This window comes from Nipponia nippon, unplaced genomic scaffold (genome assembly GCF_047370975.1).
Source record: "Nipponia nippon isolate SJK-2023a ecotype South Korea unplaced genomic scaffold, ASM4737097v1 scaffold_6, whole genome shotgun sequence".
In the NCBI taxonomy this organism is placed as follows: domain Eukaryota; kingdom Metazoa; phylum Chordata; class Aves; order Pelecaniformes; family Threskiornithidae; genus Nipponia; species Nipponia nippon.
This window is the reverse complement of record NW_028262380.1, coordinates 14277453-14296991: the sequence shown is the minus strand read 5'-3', so window position 1 is coordinate 14296991 and position 19539 is coordinate 14277453. Positions and strand designations below refer to the sequence as shown.

General features: G+C 38.5%; 1 protein-coding gene across 5 annotated transcripts in view; it reads right to left on the bottom strand.

Annotated features, from left to right (window-relative positions):
• EVC2 (EvC ciliary complex subunit 2) overlaps positions 1–19539 on the bottom strand; it is a 74615-nt gene that overhangs the window by 20725 nt on the left and 34351 nt on the right. For 2 of the 5 annotated variants that reach the window (XM_087737515.1, XM_087737516.1), the window contains exons 10-16: positions 18577–18901; positions 15779–16018; positions 13480–13655; positions 7784–7943; positions 5766–6230; positions 2523–2723; positions 1101–1223 (exon numbers count right to left, since the gene is read on the bottom strand). In XM_087737515.1, coding sequence (XP_087593641.1) covers positions 1101–1223; positions 2523–2723; positions 5766–6230; positions 7784–7943; positions 13480–13655; positions 15779–16018; positions 18577–18901 — 1690 coding nt within the window. The remainder of the gene's footprint in view (positions 1–1100; positions 1224–2522; positions 2724–5765; positions 6231–7783; positions 7944–13479; positions 13656–15778; positions 16019–18576; positions 18902–19539) is intronic. The other 3 variants (XM_087737517.1, XM_087737519.1, XM_087737518.1) reach the window with 2 other exon arrangements.

Below are 19539 nucleotides of genomic sequence, written 5' to 3'. Positions count from 1 at the left end.
GCTCTGTACAAATAAACTCAGCCCCTAACCAAAAAGTCTTTGGATCTAAGAACTCATTTCTGGGTTTTCAGTAGTGTTAGGAGAGGTGCAAGAACTAAATCTTGCTCAACTGAAGTATGCAGTGAAGCACCTTCCAGCAACGTGCACTTGCAGCCCAGAAAGCCAACTGTATCCTGGGCTGCATCAAAAGAAGCGTGGCCAGCAGGTCAAGGGAGGTGATTCTCCCCCTCTACTACGCTCTGGTGAGACCCCCATCTGGAGTATTGCATTCAGCTCTGGGGCCCCCCACATAAGATGGACATGGACCTGTTGGAGCAGGTCCAGAGGAGGGCCATAAAGATGATCAGAGGGCTGGAGCATCTCTCCTACGAAGACAGGCTTCTGTCTTCTTGGGGTTGTTCAGCCTGGAGAAGAGAAGGCTCTGGGAGACCTTACTGCAGCCTTCCAGTACCTGAAGGGGGCCTACAAGAAAGCTGGAGAGGGACTTTTTACAAGGGCATGTAGTGATAGGACAAGGGGTAATGGCTTTACACTTAAAGAAGGTAGATTTAGTTTAGATATAAGGAAGAAATTCTTCACTATGAGGGTGGCTAGGCACTGGAACAGGTTGCCCAGAGAAGTTGTGGATGCCCCATTGCTGGAAGTGTTCAAGGTCAGGTTGGACGGGGCTCTGAGCAACCTGGTCTAGTTGAAGATGTCCCTGCTCATTGCAGGGGGGTTGGACTAGATGACCTTCAAAGGTTCCTTCCAACCCAAACTATTCCATGATTCTATGTTTTGAAAGCCTTACTAAGAAAACCACAGGATCTAGGGGAGTCTTGCAATCATACATACGCTAAGCCCCAGAAACACCAGAAGAAAAAAGGGTGAGACATGAAATCAGTCCTGTAACTAAGGTGTAAAAATTAAAACAAAGCCAAAACTATTAAGCTTGAAATACAACATTTCAACAAATGCAGGCAAGAGTAGATAGATGCATCATGCCACGACACCTCATGCATTTTTTTATCTGGTTCATATTCACATTAGTAATTAAAGAATGACAGTTTTCTATCAAAGACCTAGGTTTTGACCTCAGTACAGAAAAACTTTGCACTTACCTTATTCAAATTTTCATCTTCCACTGAGTCTTCATAAATGAAAATTTTGTCCTGTAAAGATTTCTTCAGAATATCTATCTTATTTCTATTCCTGGATCCTGGTTTCTTCATTTTAGAATGCTGCTGTAAGAAGATGAGCACAAAATGCCTTATTTCCAAGAGGTATACGAGGATGCTAACATTATTACTTGCTATTATTGGCAGATCCGCCAATTAATGAAACACTTGGCAAGGATGACTTTCACTGAGAAAATATTTCTGAAATGAAGGTGCTGCCTATTGATTCAGAAGATTCCTTTCAGACATTCAAAGTTAGAAATTTCGTTTTTCATTTCTTTCAAGCAGAATTATATATACACCCCTTCCATGAAAACTGCTAGCACATAAATTTGATTTTAAATAAGCTTTAGCAGCAATAATAAGAGATGATTTTAACTGCTATGTTTTCTCCTCGGTATGGATAAAAATGAACAAAGAATATTAATTTAAGAACTACATTGTTTTCAAGACACAGTATATGAATCACAAATGAACCATGATAGTATTAAGGGGCACCGTTTCATGTAATCAAATTAATTCTTGACCTTTATATTTCTTTACAAGAATATCAACTAAGTATAATGTACTCTTGGGGAAATGATAACATCTGTTCAACTATAAGGCTCTGCAGAGTCATTTCCCTTCTTTAGTACTTTAGAAATTATTAAGGTTTTGAACTAGGCTAATTCCTATTCCAATTAACCCAAGTTAGTTTACACATTTAGAAATCATAACTGAACAATAAACAAAGCAAGGGAAAGTCCTCCTTTTTATGACAGTATCTGATACAATTCATACAGGAAACATTTTTTTCGCTCCTATTTAAGAATTGGAAATAATTTATGATCCCACAGGTTTTATACTTTACTGAAGGAATTAATACCCCTCACCTCTTTCCTACATGGACAAGACAGTGTAGGACATTCCCCTAAAAACCTCCTTAAGTCTTTCCTTGATTTAGTGTCAAATTAGTACTGCGTAGGGGCTGCCAAAGAAACCTCAGTTTGGGCTGTGAAGGACCCAACTTGTCCCTGACATTCAGAGCCAGGCTCAGCACCACTCCAACTTCTGGCATTTCAGTTGACTCTCCTCAGAGATGCAGCCCCTTCTGGCCACCCATCTGCTTTATACCTATGCTGCCTTCTTGGGAAATCTGAAGGACATGCAAGGAGCAGAAATATGCAGGCGTATGTGAAGAAAGTATTTATCCAACTGCTACCCAAACAATTACCTTTAAGGTCCACTGATCCACACAGACAGGAGAAATGTACACCGCTGTCACACCTATGGAGAAGCTATGGACCCATAGGCCGAGGCCAACAACCTGTGGGTACACCCCTGAACCCCTTGCACATCCCCACACTGATCCCCCATCATTCCCACCTGTTTATTGCTCATTGCTAAGTTCTGATCGACTTTCAGCAGTTCTATGTCCCTCCGCTCCACCTCGAAAGCCTGAAGCAAGGTTCTTGCCCTTATCTTGGGCCAAGCCAAGCTGCTGTCCACCTGAGAGAAGCAGCAGTGCAGCTCCTGCCTCATTCTAAGCAATTCCTCTTCTGACAGTGAGAGGGGTAAACTTAGAAGCTGCCTGTTAAAAAAACAAAAGCCATTTGCTGTTCAGCGATATCGGCAATTTTACATAAAATGTAAGAGACGTGCACACAAATACTTTACGTGACGATTCTCGTCCTTTTCTGTCTTATTCATACATCAGTTAATGATTCCACACGTAGGACTGAGCTGCTCAGCATGTTCAAAATATCGTTGAGGATACTTTCAATTCTGTATGCAGAACCTTCTGGACTGTAAAGCTTCAATTTTCAAGGGGAAACCGTTTTTGAATATTTTAAAAATAAATAAATAATTTTTAGCACTTTTCCTATGCACAGAATCTTTGCACCTCTTCAGACAATACAAACCCTGAACTTAGGGCTGAAATCAAGGTAAAAGCTTCCCGTAAAGCCTCCCTGTGCTGCTTCCCAGCACTTAGCAGTCACAGCTACTGAGAGCGGAAAAAAAATAAAATAAAAAAAGTATCTCTTTATTATAAACTCATATATGTCATCCCTCCCATCGCCAAGTCACAAGGGTTCCAGCTGTTCTTTGTAAAAAAGCTTTTAGCAGTCGGAACAACACGGAATACATTTTAACAGCAATTTGAATCACTCAAAGTTCCTGTTTTGTAGAAAAAAGGTTCTCAACACAGAAGTCTGGGGAACTGATCCTCAGGTCAAGCTGAAGTTGACTTAAAAATAAAGTGTGCTAAATCCTAAATTAATCTTCCAGTTGTGACTAACTTTAGACTACCTTATGTTGTGACTTATGTTGTGACTGAAATATTTTGTGATCTTACTTTGTGACTGAAATATTTCCTTAAGAGTATTTCATAAAAAATAGCATAATTTTTTGTTTGGAAATTTTCTAATTCCCAAAAAATGTATTTGTATTTAAAGCATGAACAGTATAATTTTTTTTAAAAAGTAGTTTTCTTTTAAAAATATCTTATACTGTATGTTCGATTAGGACTGATGGTTTTATTCAGTATATCACAGGGCTATACCATTTCACCAAAGTATTTCTGAGTTTAGAAGTCCTTATTTCTGTTTACTAAAAGTACAGCTAAAGCCTAAATTAAAACATTTTTAATGCATAAAGTTTTTCTCTTCGAAAAATTACTTACTTTAAGGCAATATTACTCCAAGCAAGCATTTACAGTATACTTAACCATTTCTCATGTTGTCTTAGACTTTTAGAAGAAAATACATACTATATATCCATATATACAGATATATGGACAGAGATACAAAAGAAAATACAGCAAATCACAGTTTTGTTGTGTCCATGTTTAAAAAGGACTTTAAGCGTTAATGGCCTTCATAAATATTTTGGACTAACTCATAGTCTCTTTGATAAGCAACAAAAATGAAAAGCTATCATTCAAAATAATTCTTTGTGAAAACTAGATAGCAGATGAGAACATAAACATGAGAGCTGGCATCTGTCATTGAAATATCAAAATTGACAGACAGTGGACTGAACATAAAGACAGTGACAGATTTTAAGGGGCTTTTGATAGAATAGTTCTGCAAATGCTGGGTTTTTGTATGTATTTTCCAGTATTTTACTGGAAAAAACAAACAGCTTACTGTTGCTGTAAATAAAGATAGCATTTAACAAATACAACAGGCGACACTGCAGGCTGGAACACAATTATCATGGAATCATAAGTTAGAAATAGGAAAGACCTGCTGGGTCATACAATCTACTTCCCTGCTCGTGCGGGTCTGCTTGCAGCAATATAAATAAGAGAGAATAAGACAAGCCAGAAAATACATTGAAATGGCTTATAGAAAAGTATTTAAAATGCTGAATAAAATACAAAGGCCTTGAAATTAGAATGAAAACGAGACAAATGGATTTATCTTCTTCTGTAACAAAGCAAACATGCAATGGGCAAGGCTTCTTTTTATATTTCGTTGATATGGTTTGACACTGTGCAGCAGGCAAACTTACAAAGACGCTGTCTGGACAGAACTGCCCATACAAATCTGTTTTGCTTTAAAGAGGTATGAAGGAGAAACCTTAACTAATGCCGTTCCCCGCCCCATTCCATTTCTCATGCCCAGTACGTTTGCTCCAGGGGCAGACAGCCTAATATAGGTTTGCCTGTTCCAGTTGCTTCCCCTAAAGCTGCAATTTTGACAGAAGACTATTTTTTCATGGTCCCATGTCTTTAACAATGTCTGTTATTAAATGGACATTATATAGGAAATGCAGTAGTGTAAATATTCAGGTAATACAACAACTAGTCATAAATGTACTTCACAGCTAAGAAGAAATGCTAGCGAATGGTGCAAATCTCTCGGGGACCTTGCTGCCCAGTCTGAGAGGCACCATGCACATCAACTCGTGGCTGCAGCCACAGTCTCTCCCTGAGCAAGGTCTCCCAATGGTGGCAAGGCCACCACTCGCTTTCCCGCCTCCCCAGGGTCACATCGTAGTAGGCAGTGATGGCCAAGATGTGTGCCCGGGGCCAGCAAACCTCTCTGCAAAATCGTCCATGCCATGATACCTCTCTGGCTGGGGGCTCAGGGCCAGGGGCACTTTGTCAGCAGGCCAGATTGACCAAGTCTGATGCATGGAGCCCATGAGCTGGAGCGGTACACTACTGTGCTGTGTATTTATGAAATATGGGGAAATACTGTGGCAGAACTTAAAATGAGCACCTGATGAGTAAGGCTTGACTTGTAGCTAGAAGGAATATATTGAAATCGAATGTGGGGCTAATTAGGCCTGACATACTAAATGACATTTCCAAAGTGCTGGACCTCTGAGAACAGACTGAGAATAACAATGAACGATGTGCACGTGAAACCTGACACGGAGTGAACGGAAGTATAAAAACACTTCACCTTTTTGGTTTCAAAATGGCTGTTTCCCAGGATTTCCATTGCATAGGAGTGCCGGCTTACCTGCCAGCACTGCAGGGGCTGAGCGCTTGTGAAAAATCAATTCCCGAGTGCACAACAGAGAACTGATCGTTAGGAATTATACCCAGACAGGTGTAAAAACTCCTAGTTCGTCTCTATTTGCAATAATAACTAAGAAAAGGGTACAGAGAGATACTTGCATGAATACTGATTGTTCCCAGCTCCTTAATTTTTTTTGTTCCAAAAGGCTCATTTCCAGTTCTTGGCTCAGCTTCTGCCTGGTGAGCTGAAGCAGCTCTTCAGTGGTCGTACTCTTGTCATGCTCTTCCCTTTCAAGCTGTTCATGTTTAACAACCATCTCTTTTTTATGCTCCTCCACAGCTTCCAGCAGGAACAACTTTGGCACACCGAGCTTTACCAGCTCTTGCACAAATACTCCATACTGAACACGTTTAAGCTCTTCAATGGTTTTCTCTGTTAGACTAAATAGAAGCTCTTTCAGCTCTTCACTGGCCTCATTGTCAAGCTTTTCAGTAAGTTCTTCAAATTCAATGGTGTGATCACTCAGAAGATTCTTCCAGTGGCTCAGGTAGTGAGTGACCTCCTTAGTAGTTTTGAAGGGGTCTCCAAGGGACAGCTGCTCCTTCCAATGCTCCTTCTGCTGATTCATTTGCCAAAAGGAGAAACACGGTTAAGAGAAGGAACATCTCAAATTATAGCTCTTTAAATATGTATTTCATAGCAACGCAAAATTTCATACTTCTGTTTTTCAGTGTTCGCAAAAATGCTTTTTGGACTTACCTAGCCCTCAACATGATGGCTTTGTGTGCATCTAGCAGGCCTGTGATAATTCAGGTTATTGTTAGATAGAAGGGCTAACACAGGCCTATGATAATTTGGATTGTTACTAGATAGAAGGACTAACACCTAAACAAACGCATGATCTTGTGGTTTGACATAATCCCAACCGTAATGATCTGGCAGTGTTCCAGAAGTAAATCTGGATCGAATACCAAGGAAGAAAAAGAAGTAAAAAATGAGAGAGGAAAAAAAAAGTTTGTTTTTTTTTAATTTTATTTCCCTATCTTACAGCATGCAGCAATTTCATTGGAAAGCTAAACCAAAGCTACGTATACTGAGAATAAATGCAACAAATGAAGTCTCCATCATTATACCTGCTGTCTCTTCTTGCACTGGTATCTGTTAAAGAGCAGAAAACACTGAAACACATATCCCGCAAAAGGTAAAATTAATCTCACCTAGCTTTGGTCACCTGAAGAACAATCACCTAATCCAAGATAGTTTTTCCTACATCCTTTAGGCCGAGAAAAATAGGGACCTTTGGATAACAACTCCCTTCCATTTATCTCAGATCACCTGCAAGTCATCTTCCATCATGAGATTGTTTCATACAATCATAGAATTGTTTAGGTTGGAAAAGACCTTTAAGATCACCAAGTCCAAACATTAACCAAACACTGCCAAGTCCACCACTAAACCATGTCTCTAAGCACCACATCTACACGTCATTTAAGTACCTCCAGGGATGGGGACTCAACCACTTCCCTGGGCAGCCTGTTCCAATGCTTGACAACCCCTTTCAGTGAGGAAATTTTTCCTAATACCCAATCTAAACCTCCCCTGGAGCAGCTTCAGCCCATTTCCTCTTGTCCTATTGCTTGGTGCTAGGGAAAAGAGACTGACCCCCACCTTGCTACAACCTCCTTTCAGGTAATTGTAGAGAGCAATAAGGTCTCCCCTCAGCCTCCTCTTCTCCAGACTAAACAACCCCAGCTCCCTCAGCCGCTCCTCATAAGACTTGTGCTCCAGACCCTTCACGAGCTTCATTGCTCTTCTCTGGCCACGCTCTAGTACCTCAATGTCCTTCTTGTAGTGAGGGGACCAAAACTGAACACAGCACTCGAGGTGCGGCCTCACCAGTGCCAAGTACAGGGGCACTGTCACCTCCCTGGTCCTGCTGGCCACAATAATATATTACTTTCTTGCAAGTTTTTCTAAAGGAATAGCTATTAATTACTGCATAATTAATATAGCATATGGCGGTATACAGCTAAAAACAATGGATACTTGTTTTCATCAGTGCTCCTCGCAGTGTTGACCCCTATCCTAAGAATTACACTTTATTTTTCAATTAATTCTGTTTTTTATTTCATAATAAGCCCTGTGAAAGATAAATATACTGAAAATAATTACCTTTTGTAGCATTTCGCGCCTTCTCTTGGTAATGAGTTTCTGGCGAAGCTTTTGCTTTTCTTGTTTTAAATCGTGATTGAATTTCTGTTTAACAGAATTAATTTCAGCCTCAGCTCGGTCCAGCAGCACTCCCAAATGACTTTCAGGTAGATGACCTGCTCTGTAATAACAGTGTTTGAGGTCTGTTATCCCAAATTCTTAAGAGCAAAAGAATATTTGAGGCAATTAGTACCATAATAAGGCTCAACAAAGTAGACACACAGAATGATCTTTGTTTCTTTAGCAGCGATAGCTGGGGGGATCAAACAAGCAAGTGGATAACAGAAAGATAATCTCAGAGATGAGTGTAGAATTGAGGCAGTTTGTGAAGGTGTACGAAGAAGGAATGGGAAGAAGGAAGGGGAGGCAAATGCAAAACCAATTACCTATCAGTTAGTAATGTAAGTGATATTCAAATGAGACATTTTAAACCTTATATATTATTCATAATGTTTACATTTTTCATTTAATGCCCCTGGAATGCAATTCTAGATGTCTAATATAACTCCTTCTCCTCATTAGAAACAATTTTCTCTTTAAAGGATGTAATCTAATCAAGTAAAAACAATTAAAAACTATTTTAAAGATACAAAGCAATCATATCCATGAAAAGATTTATATTCAGATTTCCTATTACATTTACATCATCAAAAAAATTATAAAGATTTCAAACTAATAACAAAATATAATAATCTAACAGAGCAAATTCTCAGTCTTAAGCACACAGTGCTTTCAAATGGAAGTTTAAGACTATGGTCTACCTCCAGTTGCTACAGTATTTAATTTCAAAGAATAAGCAAGATCACAACCATGCCTGCAACAGTCAGAAAAACCTCCTTCTCCACAAACTCAAACCGAACTTCAAAAATTATCTGCTATTATATTTACACCAGAAATTCCTCAAATCCTTCTCAGACAACAGACGAATAAAAGAACATCTTAATTCAGATCAGGCTGTTAGAAATTTGTGAGTCATAATTTCTAATAATAAACACAGTGGACTTCCAAAATGTGGCGTTGAAAAGGTCAACATGGAACTCTTGAGTAGAAAGCACCAATTCCTGACCTGAACCTGGAAGTTGTCCAAACACTTTCTTGCTGCAACAGAGAAAGACAGATGTGCTGGAACCATCCAGCAAATGAAAGATACAGGAAAAGCAATGCAACAGAGAATGACTGGAAGATGGTATCTACCTACCTATTCTTAGGATGAAAAAAAAAAAAAAAAAAAAAGTCTACATTATTTCAGTTTCAGGTTGTTGATTTATTTAGAGATCAAATATGTCCACAGCTCAAACTGAAGGTGATGCAGTAGTGTAAAACCTATCTATTTATTTATTTGGAATCTACTTATTTAGAAATCCCAGATAACAAAAATAATGGGCAAAATGCCTACCACCACAAAGTCTATAGGAGTTTGTGTGGCAACTTACTTACATTAATCAGTATTACAGTAATTCCTAGAAGGCTCAATCCTGGCAAGAGACCTTCATTTCTGGTTTCACATAAATACAGTATAAAAACAATAAAAACAATTATGGTATTAGAATTAAAAGATGTCCTGTTCCAAAAGGACCCTGAACTGAAACACAAAATAAAAGGAGAGGAGAAAGATAATGAGACAGTATAGACCGTATGATAAACTGCTTGGTCTCAGGATACCAGACATCTAATCGCTGAAGAAATGTGCAGGCACACGTTTAATGTCTTTGAACAAGGAGAATTTTAATGAAGGAGAATACTGCAGTAACGACAAGGATGTTTACAGGGAGATCCTCCCGAATGCAGCGAGCACCATGGAAGGAATAGAGATGAAGTGTGAGGCCAACAGCAGCAGTATCATAGGTCAATCAGAGGCAGACCTTGACTTCTCTGTACTGAATGAAAGCCAACAAAATTAGGAGAAAGTGTGAAGTGAGGGCACTAAAAGTAAAAAGTAGTAGTTTGTATTTCATGCTATGAAGAACTATCTAAGTGATGCTGGACCCCAGCAAAAGACGACTGTTTTATGAAAGCTACAGAAGGTATGGGAGTGTCACTAAAACGTAAGGGAGATAGACATGACGCAGAGAAGTTGTACCAGCCTGGATGTACACAGAGGCTGAATCAGAATACTATACAGAGAGAACCTGCAAGATGGTGCCCACGTAGTAACTTCAGCTACTTCAGGATTTCACCTGCCGAACTGGCATCTTCCCAGTGCCCAGATCAAAATTTAGGTAAATAACTGAGAGCAATAAATGCTTTACATAGCAAAGTGCTACAAGCAGAAAAGGTTTTAAGTGATTATTAGAAAACGTTATACTAATGCATTACTGCTGGAGGCATTCACTTTCCAACACTAACTCACTGAAAGGTCCAGCAGGACACTGTTCAGAAAATTAGTTTGCTTATAACAAGGTCCGTATAAATTATTATTCAGAAGAGTAAGTAAGAGACCAATACGAGATGTTTTGCTTTGAACTTTTATGTCAAAGATAATCAATTGCCTACTTTAAAACACAGTTCACAAGAAATGCTTGAGGTCTTATAAAAACTTAAAATTTTGGGAGAAATTTATAAAAGGAGCTTGAGTTGTTTGTACCTAGCAAGTCAGCAGAACTGGATTCAGTTTTTAAGAGACCAAAGAAGGAAGGAAACTTCTTGTGAACAAGCAGATACTGGCAAAAGAACAATGCAACATGCTACAGCTGCTGTAGTTCAAAAACGTCAAGAACCTCATGCCTCTGGGGACAGCTGGAACAACCCAGGATAAATACTGCCTCAAGTATCGCCCTCCTGCCCATTTATTCTTTAAGAGAAAACACAAAAAGCCTAGCTACACATCCCTGAAATCTATCGTTATTAATTATATTTTAAAACTTGCTTTCCTGGCTTTTGGCACTGCAGTCGTGGACTTGATTTCCAAAGGCACGGAGTACCCACAGCCAGTCCTGACACACGGGACATTTTATTTAAATACCATCCTTAGAAAGCCCAGCTTGAAAATTGGCTGCTCTGTTTCATTTAAAAAGTTCACAACCCTACCTAGAATTGGTTTCGTTTTATTTTGCTTTTTATAACCTTTATTTTTGGCCACAGAATCTTTTTCATGTTAATTTGAAATTGCCTTGCTATCTGATAAATTTTAAACACCCTGTTAAGTTCCATTTTTAAAAGACCTCTCCCTTCATCATTCATCTGCTGGTTTACGTATCCCTGAATCTGTTTATCTGTGGTATATCTAATCCACATCTTTTCTCAGTTTCTCTTCTCCACACAAACAGTTCTGCATTTTAAAATTCTGTTTATAACAGTAAGTTTAAGGCATACTATTAAAGCTGGACACAATATATTAAGACAGACCTGTATCTATATTTAGATGAGCAGATTCAATGCTGAAGTGAAAAATAAGAGGCTATTATGGATACAAATTTGAAGTACCAGCCATTCAGACCAGACTTCTTTTGCTGCTCAAATTTTAATGCTCCAATTTGTAAATATTCCCCAAATCACTTTATAATTAAAAACTGAAATACAAGCCTACATAGCATAACTTCCTCAGGGTTTAGACTAGGATATTTCAGTTTGCCTGTAGAAAAAAAAAAAAAAAAGACTAGCAAATAATCTGATTTACTACATTCTGGAGTTTTATAATCTCAACAGCTAGAGAATGAATAATAACATAACAGTTTGGCCAACATTTGCTTGAAAGGTATTGCTGCCGCAGCAGGTGTGGGAAGTTAGAGGAAAACAACTCGTTCTAGTCCCAAAAAGTAAGATGGGATTGCTTCTCTACAAATGCTGTCTCCAACTATGGACTCGTTTCCTTTGTCCGCAGAGTACTATGACCATTGCATACTCTGAGAAGTTTAACAGACGAGTGCTAGAAAAATTATTTTTTCATCTTGGTAATGATGCTTGTTGGTTTTGGAAGTTTTTGGGTAGTATTTTTTTTTTTTAAGACATTTTTTGGGATGAGATCCATGAGGTCTTGGATTACTAATACTACACGCTTCCTCTTTGTTTTGTAGTTGATCTGTTCTGTGACTGTTACGTACAGTAACAGGCATTAAACAGTGAGTGAAACCTATTTTTCCAGCTTGAGAAGTCCCAGTTGTTCACTGGAATGATTTAAGCCATGGATGCAGTGGTCATACAGGTGAGAGTTTCTCACGAAGGCTTTTCAAATAACCACAACATCTGTGAAAACATCTCAGAACATTTCTCATAATCCGATTCCAGAGAAGCATGACCTGATGGAAGGGAACACTCTGTGAAATACAATGTATTGTATGATTAAATATCTGAATTATATTTCCTATGACAAGACATTTATTTTTGTCTTTGAGCCACACAGCTGCAGATGTTAGCAAAATAGGCAAAGCACTGCAAGCATACTGGAAGAACCTCTCCCTCATCAACAAATCTTGATGCTAAACTTAGGGTATGATTCCAATGAGGCAGCACACAGGACAAGCAAAAAGAAGAGCAAGGAAAAGTTACAAAAAAAAACCCCAGGTAAATCAGATGTGATCTTCAGTAGCTTTTAACAGACTTCCTGTTCCTGATATTAAATTACTTTTAAATTAAGTCAACATTATGAAAGAAAAACCACAATGTAAACACTGATATTTACACTTGTCTTAATGCATGTTTCACATGTTGTCAGTGACTGACACTAATATAGACATCTAAAATATACAAATAAAGCTGCATGCACAGGATCAACAGCAGCAGTGCTCGGTTGTTTTCCTGCCCACTAACATATTTTACTGCGCTGGCATGCTCCTCAGTAATCTCTCTGGATGCCAAACTAAGGCACACCACAGCTCTCTGGGTAGCAGCAAGAGGTCTCTCTCAGTGCTCCACATTGCCACGTAATTTTAAATAACTATGTCTCTGTTAAGTCACCATTTCTGTCTCTCCACCTTGACTATGAATATCCTCACACAGAGTACTTGAACCAGCCCGGATCTGGTACGATATCCCAAATAAATTAAATGAGTGTATTACAACAGTCCACTTCCAAGTCTACTTTTTACTTCACCTGACCTTTACTTTTTAATATTCCCTGCAACAGTTGTATCCTTTGCTAGTCAAGATCTTCCCCAGTTACATTATTTATAAACTTAGTCACCTTTCTTTAGAAAACACTCATGCTTTCCAGCTTGAGACTGTACATCCAGCTCCTCAAACACATTCAATCACAAGTGAATCAAAACTGTTCTTTTCTGTTAAATCCAGATATTCGCGCATAAAGAACCCAGACAAATGGTCTTAACTGGTACATGTTGGAACGGACTCTGGTAGGACTTTTCACATGATCGAGGACTATTTTACATGAATAATGGATGCGTAAAGACATCGAGACTCTTACATGAGTCTGGTTCCCACTGAAGTCAGAATTACCAACAGGTACTATACACGTTCCCAGCAATTCATCCCTGTGCTGTACAAAGTGGACACAGACAACAAAGCCTCACCTTAGCATCTCCTGGGATATTAACTAACAAAGTCACCAGTTACAAAGTATTTTCTTAGAGTTAACTTAAAAGATAACATTTTTATGCACCTTTCCTGCTAGGTAACACAGACAAAATGACTTTTGAAGACATTCTATTCCCTTTGAGATAACATAGTCAAATGGCTGCCAAGAAAACAATTGAGATATTTACCTTTCCATCTTATTAATGAGACTTGATATCTGGTTTGCTGCTGCATTTATAAGAGCAGAGGCTTGAGAATCCCTTAACTGTATCTTACTTATAAGATACTCTCTGTAAGCAAATCTTCTATTCAGATGATATTTCTTGCTAGCTTGCAAAAAATCCATCAGGTCTTCAATGTCTCCCTACAGGAAAGAATGTGAACAAATATATTTAATTAGACATAATGTTAATTTGAGCTAACACCTGTGCTTATCAGACCAGATTTGTTCATTAACAGGCCAAAGTTAAAAAGCTTTTACAAGCAGAAAACAATAAGGTTATATCAACTTAACTCTAACGATCACATCACATTATTACTGTTATTTCAACAAAACAAAATAAATAATGTACTGAGCGTTTGGCCTGAATACCTCAATATTGAGTGTACTCTCCTGAATAGCTAGTGCACTTCCCAAGAGCCCTGAATTAACAGGTAATTTGATGAGGTACCCATAATTAAATACACATGGAACCCTACCAGTGTTAGTAGAACTGTTCCTGCCTAAAGCTATCCACAGGCTGAAAGGTCGTCTTGAACTGGGCCCTGAAGACAGCCTGTGTTCAGTAACAGCAGTAAGTGGCATCATGTCCTTTTATTTTTCCCCTTTCTTTTTTCTTTACAATGTATTGTGTGATTAAATAAATGAAGGGTAACATTTTCAAAGGTGTCTAAATTGACTTCAAAGCCAAGGATAAGTCTTCCATGTGTGTCCAGTACAGCATGGGGACAGCCAAGCCTGCTGCCCACAGGCTGGCTTAGAAGTTCCTGCTTCCAAGTGGGGAACAGGAAGGGTTTAGGTACCTACAATGGGTCTGGTAGAGATCGGAGGCAGGTGTGCAATGGTCTATAGCAGACATTCTGCTAGCATCAGATAGCCAAGACAAGGTCTGATACTTAGGTGACCCACATCAGCCAAAACATCGTCAAAACTTCTTTCACTTGCTCTGTCTTCTGCTGGCTGCTCAACTGTCTTTTGCCCAACTCTTTGCTGTATCTGCATCTGACAGTGGCCCATGTGTGGGTTTTCAGTACTGAGATCTGACAGTGCATCTAGTTTTAGGAGTAGGCCTTACGTGTTTTGACACCTGCTTTGCAGATGTTGCTTTTTAACCTCCAGGCCCTCAACCTCTAGGACCACAACAATCATACTCTTCTTCAAGAAGCAGCCAGAAGAACAATTACTAGAATTTTTGGAATCTAGACACTTACTTTCAAAACAAATGGAGTAAAAAAAAACCAAAAAACCAAAGACCACCACATGAGGAAACAACTCAAGCTATTCTGTTGCAAGAGGCTTAAAATGTAACTGAAACCAAAACTAAAGTCCTGAACATAATCTTCATCAGCATCCCCAACCATGTAAGCTAGAGATACTCAACCCTCGAAGTACAAAACCATAGCAATTCAGACATACCACAATTTCAATAATCTACATATTACATCTTCTGAAGTATAGAAAAGCACTTGATGTCTAGGGAGTTTTGAAAACGCCTATACACACAGGCCTCCAAAGGTACTTATAATTCATTAGACAGCATCTGATCTGTTTTAGAAAATGCCATTCATAAAATAGATTTAGGTACCTAACTGTTCTCTTAGTTGCCTAAGTCTCTTTATTTGGTCGGAAATTACTTTTGAAAATGGCACATTGGTACAGAAATGCTGGAGTAAGGGCCCCATTAACACCAGCGAGGGTGGACCTGGAACCAGAAGTTTGCTGCATGAGCACAAATCTGCTCTCAGACCATCCTGAGGGGGAGGGCTTAGGGGCAGAGCTGCACCAACAGAGCTTTCAGGAGCTAAGCAGAGACCCAAGACGTGCAGATATATCAAAATATTCACTGCAAAACTGGGGATTTCTATTACACAATTTCCCACTGCATGGTATAGACATGTTTTCTGACTTCTTTCTTCTGCATCATACAGGTGAGCTACTAGTCTTATTTTCCCTGAGCAGTAAAGACAAGCTTTAAACACTTGGGCGCTTTGGAAATATCACCCATGAAAACAAAAGTCAGCACTAAGCACATAATCTTGTGGCAAATATATCTAACTCACTGTTGTAGAAAAAGGCTGTGTGTATGCATCAATATACAGCTGTGTAGATGTCTAGACATGCATAATGATGGCATTATACTTTTTAAAATTCTTCCCAAGAAAATGAGGTATAAAAGGGATAACATTTATCCTGAAACATTTCTCAAAAGTTACTGTGTGGGTTTGTATTCTGTCATTAGGTTAGGAATGGAGTTATCATCCTATTACCTGTATTTTAGAGTAATCTTCCACTAATGTTTTAGCTGCTTCCAACTTCAGTTCTCCCTTGAAAGTAGCATTTGTTATCTGTGTAAAAAAGATATTATGGAGCTCCTTTCTCTGGGTAACAGCCAGCTGCCTATAGGCCTTTGCAAAATACTCCTCCTGCTTTACCAGAAGGAACCTCTTCAGGCGGTCCTGCTCCAGTCTGTGAAGTCTATCCAGAAGACTTCTGTATTCTACAGCAGGCTGCAGAGAAGAGAGAAATAAATAAATCTGAAGTGATTTTCAGTATTCAACATATTTTAAAGTATCAGTGCTACTAGCTCATACATATTTTACGCATACTCTGATTACTGTCTTTTCAGGTTTGAATGAAGGCTAATACTATATCAGTGTACACTTTCCACAGTTTTCACCTGTTTGGAATGACAGGGGCTGTGCAGCTGTCAGTCTCTAATCCAGATAACACTTTCAAGGCATAATAAAGTTTTTTTAGAATTTAGAAGCATTATTTAAGATAAATTATCAAAATGATAAGAAATACAACACAAAGACTATATGTTAAATTAATTTCTTAGGTTTCATCAATCCCGAAATCATATTAAAATTGAATAGACTCATATAAATCAGAACAATGAAATAACAATAAGCATACATTTAAAAAATATATAAATTATAAAAACTATTCTACTACAAATCTCTAAAAGTTCTTATTTCTGATGACTTACTTTATCTATTGGTTTCTACAAATTAATCCAAGAGCATCATTTTAGAGTTATAACAATGGAGTAGAATTAAACGGCAATTAATTTAAAAGCTTCTTCGCAAGAAATACTTTCTCATAGTTCTCCAGTAAGACTTACATATTCATAGTTTTAATCTCAGATGGCATAAACTCATTATAGAATCAAAACATACATGTCCCACAGAGCAAAGGATGCTTCTTATGCCAGCAGAGCCACCTAATAGTAGCTATGTTGGTCTTGTTCTGAATTTCATGCTATTTATCTGGGGAGAACTGTCCTTTCAACCTCACCCTTCATTCCCAAGAGAGACACTACAGACAGCAAATAATTGATCAAAAAGGTGGGGAATATACATTCTGTGTTTTGGCTGAGAAGGGGAGGAGGTTATGGCTCCAGCTGTTTTTCACTGCCGTCTCTTGGACGTCAGTATACCCCCTGGCAGGAGCACAAGTGTGCTCCGGCACATCCTTTTGGACCAGGTTCCATGGCAAGTACAAAAACAGGTCCTTTCATAGACAGGAAAGTGAACAGCAAGATGTTAGTATACGATAAATTAATCAGGACAAGTACTGGATTGGCCTTAATTCTTTGTTTGATTCCAACCATTCAGGATTTCCAATATAAACCAGACTGAACTGATACCAGTGTATTTCGTGCAAAGAAAAGCTTCTTTGCTGAGAGCACGTTTAGTGTGAATTCACATACTGAGTTTCATCCAGGCCCCTCTCTCTGCAAAGGTAGGATTTATCTCAGCGAGGTCTATCTAAGTGTTAGACATCTAGTCTAGGCTCCTTCTATAACCAACAGAAGGAAAAAGACTTCTGCAGAGTACAATTCACCTCATCCTTGGGAAGACACCCACAAGTACCCCTTCCTTGCCATCTCCTTTGACTTTCTAGCACCTCTAGTTCAGGATGCTCATATCCTACAGATATTTGAGAGCTCCCTAGAGTTACAATTTAAAATTCACCTGGAAACACCAAAGAAATTCAACTGGCTCACTAGCCTCGTGCCATCAACTTTCTCCACACAACAGCCTGATAAAGCAAAGTTCTTCCTGAGAGCCTCAACATAGTGTAGTAGCTTTGATGGATCACACTCAGCAAAGAACTTTTGTCAAAACTGCAACCATGAATTGTCATAAAAGTCCTTAACAATTATAGGTATATGATATGAAAATAAAAATGCCTTTATTAAAAAAAATCAAACTAGAAGGCCAAAAACATAAGTACTGTCTACACAGAGGGCATACACAAGTAAGGAATATACTGCCTAAGGGATTATACTCCTAACATAACTTATTTTGTCTCTGTAATCGAACTGAAACAGACATATAGACACTCAGCAGCATCACATTCAATACCCACGTATTCACTTGTGCTCCAGAAGCACAGCCCCACTGGTAAGTAACGAACTGCACTATTTATTCCCAGGAAGACTCTAAGCTTATAAAGAATCATACTCTGCCTTAAATTATTTATCTCACTATTATCCAGAGGCTATTTCCAAGAGAAGTCCACTCTCTGCTCTGTCTAAAATACAGATTGTTCTGCTTGCCTTCACTCGGTTTGGAGGAAATCGGCCTCTGGTTGCGCTTATACTCTTATTTTCTTCAAAATAAGAATATAAATATTGGAGGCTTTTTACCTAGATTGTAAGGTTTATGATGCAGAGAGTTTCTTCTGCTCTGAATGTGCAAAATACTTTAGACAGTGTCTGAGTTCTTAGGAACTGCTGCAGTAAAATATCGTAAATAAAAATACACCACTTTGCAAGGGTTTAAGTGACTGTAAAAAAAAAAATCAGGGTAATGACAACCTTTTATTATCAGGTGTCACAGATTCTCTCAAGATAAATTCATTTTCTGGTGAAGTAAAACACAGTTTCCTAATAACAACTACCCTAATTATGACATCTGAATTTTTGAACACATTTAAGTTGTACAGCTTTTCTCTTTACTCTTCTAAGAGGACAACTCAGCCATTCTAGTCTAAAAGAGAAACCATCTATATAAAACCACATATCGTGCAAAATATCCTGATTTTATACCATATTTACCTTTTCGTTCATTTTCTTCATTAATTCTTCAGCCTCTTCATTTGCAGCTCTTGCTTTTTGGCATTGCGCCTCCATTTTCTTCCTAGTTTCCAGATTACATTCAGCTGTCAAAGCCACCATTTTCCTTTCATACTCCTCTTGAATCTCTTTCTCCATTGCAAGAAACTGCTTTTTGAAAATTGAACTCATCCTCTTCTCCACATGAGGAAAGAGGCTGTGACTTAAGACCATGTTCTTCATCATCATAGCAATCACTTCTTTACATATCTGCATTCGATATGCCTCAAGATCAGCATCTGCCCGTGTCAGGCTGGCAATCTCCAAGCTGTAGAAAGGTAATCAGGACTGTTTGAAATCACAGATCGTAGGAAATTTCTATCAGAAAACAAGGACACCTAGATTCAGTCAATATTGGGTAACCAAATGGCAGTCAGAGAACTGCAGGAATGTCACAGCATGAGTTTACTAATCACGATAGTAATCATTCATTAAAAAGCAAGGTGAGCCAACTTCTACTACAGCAACTTTAATGAAGTATGTCCATTCCTGCATTTCCATTTTAGGCAGAAAAAGGAAAAGCTTTTCTTTAAAACTCAAAACATTCCCTCAGATTAAAAGCAAACATAAACCTCTCACAAAAAACCCCCACACCTCTGCTGGGAAGCAGACGAAGTGAGTATCTGAATAGACTATAAATTTCACTGACTTTGTAAAATAGTTCTAAACTCACTGACCCATCTACACTGATACATCACTGCTTCGTGTTCTGTGCTGGTGTATTCCCTTCTCTGCAGGGAAGAAGAGAGAGTGTTTTGATTATGTGCCAATACAAATAAATTAAAATAGCTGATATTTCCTTCTCATGAACGTTAATAGAGTTTTAGAAAAGAGATTAAAACCAGAGGGAAATACAAGGTTTTTTTTACAAAATGAAAAAAAAAAAAAAAGGGTCATGTTGCATAT